At 40.4% G+C, this 7,127-nt stretch overlaps 1 protein-coding gene across 1 annotated transcript; it reads left to right on the forward strand.

The window, feature by feature from the left end:
• Positions 1-259: 259 nt before the first annotated feature.
• Positions 260-1,432, forward strand: LOC114339398 (uncharacterized). The gene has a single exon (XM_028290050.2). The coding sequence runs from the start codon at positions 260-262 to the stop codon at positions 1,430-1,432; it is 1,173 nt and encodes a 390-aa protein (XP_028145851.1).
• Positions 1,433-7,127: the final 5,695 nt, after the last annotated feature.

Below are 7,127 nucleotides of genomic sequence, written 5' to 3' on the forward strand. Positions count from 1 at the left end.
TGCGGCTTACGAGCATCAAAGCGATTCAAAAGCAGTAATAAAGGTGTTTTTCACCTCCCCTATTGGGGAATTGTTTTTATTCATTGTTGTGGTTTCAAAACGCTATTTAGTGCCAGTGCGCCACCTCCACGCGGTTAGGGGCGGTAACCACTCCGTGGCCATTAGTCGGGTTCGTCCCGCAATAAGCTCCACGGTAGGGCTAAGTGCGTACTTTAAATAAGTGTGGGTTTTAGGACAGTAAGGTATCTTATTAATAATAATGAGTGGAAGAGGTAGGATGCCTGAAGCTAGCGCGGCTAGTGGAAGGACCTCGCCTATCTCTAATACTCAAGATACATTGGATGAGGATGAGAGCTTTTGCTCGAATCTTAATCTAAGGTTGAGCACGAATGCGAGTGCGCTTGGAACAAGTGTAGATCTCGAGGAGAATATAACTAGCATTAGGGAACTTATGGAGTACATAGACAGTGATATGGATCCTGGTAAAAGACTTAGTAAGATTGGAAGAGAGGGCTTCAAAACCCGAGTTATGACAGTTGCGTTGGAACTGGCTAATTTGGCAGGCCAGAATAAAATTTTAAAAGAAGAGATGGAAAGATTGAGGAAAGAGGCAAAAGTAGAGAAAACATCGTATGCTAAAGTGACGGCGCAACCCGCAATGGTAGCAAGAACGGATACTGAAAAGAAAATCGCAATGCGTGGAGAGGACAACACCCTCTTCATAACGTGCGATAAGGCAACAACAGGAAAAAAAGGGCAAGAGGAGTTGACCAAAGTTTTGAATCCTAGGACATCCAGAGTTCGTATCAATAGAATGAAAGCAACAGGTAAAGCGCTCATTATAGAAGCAGCCAGCAAAGAGGACCTTGAAAAGATAAAAAATCACGATCAAGTAAAGAAACACTTTAAATGCGAATTACCTCGTAAACGAAAGCCACTTGTCATTATCTATGATGTGTCTAGTTCAGCCAAAGAGGAGGACGTAATTGAAGACATACGTTCTCAGAACTTCGAAAACATGACAGAGGAACAGTTTGCAGAAGGGTTCAAAATCCGATTCAAAACAGGTCCAAGGGGTAGAGCAACTGTACACTATGTAGCAGAAGTCTCCCCTGATATTAGGAATAGATTGATACGAAACAGGATACACATTGGATTCTCAGCGGTCAACGCCAAGGACTACATAGTAGTGGCAAAATGCATGAAGTGCCAAGATTTAGGCCATGTGGCCAAACATTGCACAAAAGAGATGGCTTGCGGCCATTGCGGGAATGCGCATGAATGCAAGAATTGCGACAAAACTGGACAGGCAAAGATTTGTATACCTTGCAAAAGCAGAGGTAAAGCAAACTGTGGCAAAGAGCAGAGAGATTGTCCAACTTACAAGATGTTAGTGGATCGTTTGATCCAAAAAACTGATTATGGTAGTTAAGTTCGATCGTGAGGATTGTGATAATCAATCAACACGAGAGAATGAGTTACACAAGGAAGGACAATCGTCTAAAACTCCTTCAAAGCGATTTCGTGATCGATTGAGATTACTTTCTTTCAGAAGAAAGAAAAAGAGTGTGCCAAGTGTTGATAGCGAACATCAGAAAGCTCCGAAACCAAAAGGTGAAGGTAACAGTGTATTGGCTCTATATGACAATATGGAGCTTAATATGCGACTATCGCGACTGGAGGAATCCATCCTGGTCGCGGCCTTAAGGCATATAGTCAGGAAACTTCATCCTGGAGGTGACAGAGTAACTTTTCCGGTTCCTAATGCGGTGGATAGGATTCAGCTTAAGTGTTCGAACATACCCACCGATGCAGGCGAACTATTGCCGTTGCTTAGGCAAGTTTTTAGCAGGAGAGGAGACTTTCGACCTGGAAGAACTGTACAGTGACTTTGTGAAAACATATGGGAGACTTGCCACTGATTATACGCAGAAATGGCCAATGAGCCAGATTCACACGAGACATCCGTAAGAATAAGAATAGGGCAAATAAACTGTATGCGCAGTAAAACAGTACTGCATGAAGTGAGGAAATATGCTGAAGAACAGAATATTGATATTGTATGTATGCAAGAAGCATACACAAGATCGGGGAACATACAGTTTATGCCCTTAAAATCCCAAAAGGTAAGTGTAGGCGAGAATCCCATGGCGGTTACTGTGCTATTCAACAGTGAGATGAGACTCTTCTTGCTGAGACAGTTTAGTGACGAGCATTGCGTTTGCGTCGAATTGCTAACTAAAGTTGGCAAAATTATAATTGCGAACCTGTATTGTCAGTTCAATGACGACATTGAACCATACATAGACAAAATCAGATCAATAATTCTAGCGTACAGAAGCGAAAAGGTTGTGGTTGTGGCAGACGTAAATGCAAAGTCTGTCCTTTGGAACTCACAACAGACAGACGAAAGAGGCACGCTAGTTGAGGACATGTTAAATGAACTTCAACTAATGGTGCACAACAGACCAGGTAATCCTCCGACTTTCCAGAATCGGGCGGGTGTAGCCAGCAACATCGACATTACGGTGACGAATGTGAAAGCGGCCAGCCTGATTCAGAATTGGAGAGTTGTCGAGCATGCGACTGTCAGTGACCATAACTTGATCACTTTTGAACTTACAGATAAATCAAATAACATGTATGTGTCGTCTAGTGGGTACAATATAGGCAAAGCAAACTGGGGAAGGCTTAAGGCTGGGTACTTACCACCGCATCCTGTACTGAGGGGATGCAATGTACATGACGCAGCAAAGCAATTAACAGCAGCCATTAGACAAGCTACGGATCTAGCGATACCGAAAGTAGCTAAGGCAAAATCGGTAACCAACAAGGCTTGGAAAGAGAGCCTGACGAGATTGAGAAGCAGAGTTCGGTACGTCAGAAAGCGTTACCAGCGCTGCGGAATCTTTCACGGAAGGCAAAGACTCTTGAATGAATATAGGAGACTAAAGGAGGAATATAGAAAGGAAATTGAGGAAACCAAGGCAAAGAGTTGGGAAAGTTTTGTATCAAAGCACCTTGAACTTGACATGTGGGGTGTCCCATATAAGATTGTATCAAGCAAGATCAGAAGTCCAACCATGCTTTCAACTCTGTTGAGGGCGGATGGTACGCTAACAGGCTGTTGGGAGGAATCGGCGGACACACTTTTGGGTGTGCTGCTCCCTCCTGACAGTTTGGAACATGAAACACAATCTCAAACTGAGATTAGAAATGCGATGGTACAGCGGTATGAGACACCTGACTTGCCAACAACTGCAGACTTCACAGAGAATGAAATGCTGGAACAAATAAGAAGCATGAAAAAGAAGAAGGCCCCTGGGCCAGACAACATTCATGCAGAAGTGCTGCAAGTTTTATATGAACAAGTAGCACCCACTCTAGCAGCCTTGTACAATGAATGTACAAAGCAAAGAAAATTTCCTAATTCCTTTAAACAAGCCGAGGTGGTGATTATTAATAAAGGAGAAGACAAAGATCCAACATTACCGAAGTCATACAGGCCCATATGTTTGCTAAATACTATGGGCAAACTGTATGAAAAATTGCTTTGCGTTAGACTACATCAACTTAGGAGCGTAAACGGGTTGCATCCGGACCAGTATGGGTATAGGAGCGGAAAGTCAACTGAGGACGCTGTGAACAAGGTGTACCAACTGATAGACAGTAGTGAACGAAAATACGTTTTGATGGTTTTTATAGACATTTCTGGAGCCTTTGACAATCTCTGGTGGCCCGCATTTTTCGAAACACTTCGGGCGATGCGGTGCCCTGGGGACTTGTACGGAGTCTTCAGAAACTACTGCCAAGACAGGTATGCAAGTCTGAGCTGTCCAAACGCCAAGAAGACAAGGCATATTACGAAGGGGTGCCCTCAGGGTTCAGTATGTGGTCCCATATTCTGGGATCTCATGCTGGAGGAATTGCTGGGTAGAATGTTTGACACTCCTGAAGTGTTGGGGTGCCTTGCCTATGCGGATGACTTGCTGTTAATAATAGACGCTGGAAGTAGAAGGGAACTGGAAACTAAAACGAACGTTGTGTTAGAGGAAATAAGCATGTGGACGTCGAAAGTGAAACTTTCGATATCACAACAGAAAACCGTGTATAGCCTAGTTAAAGGCAGGCTGGAAAGAGATCCAATAATAACGATAGATGGAAGACCTATTCGCAGGGAAAACAACAAAGTATCTAGGAATTATGACAAATGAATCGAGACTATTTAATAAGCATATCACAAGCGTCTGTGAAAAAGCAGCAAAGTTGATGCATAGCATTGCGAGTCTGGCACAGAGGGATTACAGACTACCATTCTGCCAAGTAAGAGTGTACCTTAGTACGATACTGTAACGTATTATTTTTTCTGTTTGAATGGGGTAGCTTAATAAATGACCAAAGTTTTACAGAAATAGGCTAGCTGGATATTTAAGAGACTAAACAGTAGGGCTCAGGCCGTATTTGCACGCCCGAAATAAGACGGTACCTAATGAAGTACTGGAGTGTTAGAAACTAAATTAAAATAGGGAAAGAAATGATAAGGAGCTGCTGATCGAGAAGATATTACTGAGAATGTATAAGGGCGCCAGGGAAGAATTGAATAAATTCTTCTCCACGTGACCTATATTGCTGTACCTAACTAATACTATTAATAGATACTATTAAAATGATAGGATAATAAAACATATAAGTATGTACAACCACATTTAATAAAAAAAAATACCTATAAACCCTATATACAATTTTATACACTAGCTAAATATCAGACGTACTATGGTAGTACACTCCTGTCGATAATGCAGGTTTTACAGTATGAAAAAAAACTAATATATGTAATGACTTTATTCTACTAAGGAAGTGATTTGATCTAAATATGTATGTACAAACTAATTATTACTGTAGAATACAAGGTTGGCTGACAATCCCGTATCTGATCGGAAGTGACAACCTGACAATATCTGGTGAATGGGATAAATGTTATTAAGTAGGAAATAAACCCTTTGATAGTGTGCACAGTATCGTCCCAGATAGTTTATAATCCTGAGATTATTTTAAATACCTGATACAATCATGAAAATGAAATATAAAATTGGTTGACAAAAAAATTATTGAATATTATAAAGCTAATAGGTTTTAAGAAGGTGAATTTATATTATTATTAAGGTTATGTATTTGAGTTATTGAAAAAAAATTAAAATTGAAAACTATTATTTAAAAGGATTGAAAATTTAAATTTTATTATAAAAACCTGGCGTTTCTACAAAAGTAGGCCTGTGGCTTCTCCAAAATCCTGGTGAGGTTGATGATGGGAGAGCCAGGTAGGTATCCTCCGATCTTCCCAATCCTCGGGAGGTAAGGAACAACAACACAGAGGATTGACGAGGAGGTACTTGCTAGTGTCGGTAAAACTCAGTGTCTATTCCAGAAACGAAAAAAAAAACATCCAAAACTCTTCCAATCCAAACCAAAAATAACCCCAAAATGATTGCTTATTCCATAAATAACTGAAGTATCCAAATGTGACTTAAATTTTGTTATAGTCTCCCTCCAGTGGCTAAAAGAACAGAAAACCTTCTATTAGCTGGTTTTCCTTAAGTATCTAAGAAACAGGGCCTCTATAAAAAGGTGTTTCACCTTATCAGAACTTGACAGAGACAAAACTACGGAAAAAGTGAGGTTTGATGTACATGCTTTTATTGACCTTGATTATTCTTGACTGGAAAAAGCCTTTTTAAACGAATATAAGGAAGTATTTGGACAAAAAAATGTGGATCTTGTAATCAAAGATTACTATATGGAGTTATATACATGATAGAATGAAAATTATCATTGATTTTCAATTTATTTGAGAGTGAAAATGTAGTTCTAAGAATATTTTTTTCCTGTAGAGTGTATATTAGAAGTATTGAAAAAGTGATAATTAAAGAATAGCAATGCTTTTCATATGATCTAAATATGGTATTAAAAATGATTTAGATGGTTATTTTTTCCTTAGCATGAAAAAGAAATGGCAAACCATAGTTAAGTGATATTTTTTTCATACATACCCATTGTTTTTTTCAAAAAATATTGGAACCAAAAACTCTTCACAACCCCAAACAAAAAAATAAAAACTTCCTCCAACGTAAATTAATCTTCTTATAACTTATTTCAACCAAAAGGTAAATTCTTACAATGGCCACCGGAGGACTTCTTGATCGGACAAGAACGAAAATTCAAGTGAAGGGCCAGCCGCTATGGCCGATATGACATACACCCCTGCTGGATATCGTCATTGCCAACTGCTAGACCCTAATCTACCAGATATTACCAACTTTATCGTCTATCAACTGCAACTTCTAATACGAGTGCTTGTAAAGTTGGTTGCATACCTAGTTCCCATCGGAATAATAATAATAATAATAATAATAATAATAATAATATGGCAGGGTGTTGAGGAGGCGGGCCCCTGTCACACAAACAGCTACAGCCCAACAACAAGAACAACAACCACAAGCGAGCCAAACAACAGCAAGAGCTCCACTCGCTGAAGGTGCTGCGCCGGAACATCAGCCGGCGCTCACTCAAGCGGGACGACCGAGGCAGCGCATGAAATGGACTGTGTCCATTAACGAAAGCATTTTGCGCTTCTATTATAAGGTGACAAACCTCGGTCAAGAAACGATCGGCTACAGACAACAGCTGTATGCCGAATTTTGCAGGGAGTACCCAGATATTCAAGTATCGGAGCAAAGAGTATCAGATCAATACCGGGTAATCGTAAGAAACAACCTTATCCCAGAGACTAGACGCAATACGATCAAAAGCGAAGTCGAACGGGAGATTAATAACCAAGAGCTAGTTTTAGATCAAGTCCCTAATGAAATCCTTGATGAGCAGATTCCTGAGATTCCCATACCAGAAACTCAACCTGACAATACACAACAGGAAAACAACGAGTTGCGCGATAGTCTAGAGAACGAAATGGCTCGTGCCGTACAAGAGTTTAATGGAACAAATCCACTTAGCAGACCACCGCTACCACGAATAAACTCTTGTAAGAAACTAGGTGCACTGTTACAAATTGTGAATACTGAAGTCCTACCCAATTATGTCGTAGAAGCCCACACATTGGAGTATCTGCATAT

Source organism: Diabrotica virgifera, chromosome 9, assembly GCF_917563875.1.
Source record: "Diabrotica virgifera virgifera chromosome 9, PGI_DIABVI_V3a".
Lineage (NCBI taxonomy): Eukaryota > Metazoa > Arthropoda > Insecta > Coleoptera > Chrysomelidae > Diabrotica > Diabrotica virgifera.

Coding starts and splice junctions, on each gene's coding strand:
- LOC114339398 (XM_028290050.2), top strand. CDS start 260: ATGAGTGGAAGAGGTAGGATGCCTGAAGCTAGCGCGGCTAGTGGAAGG.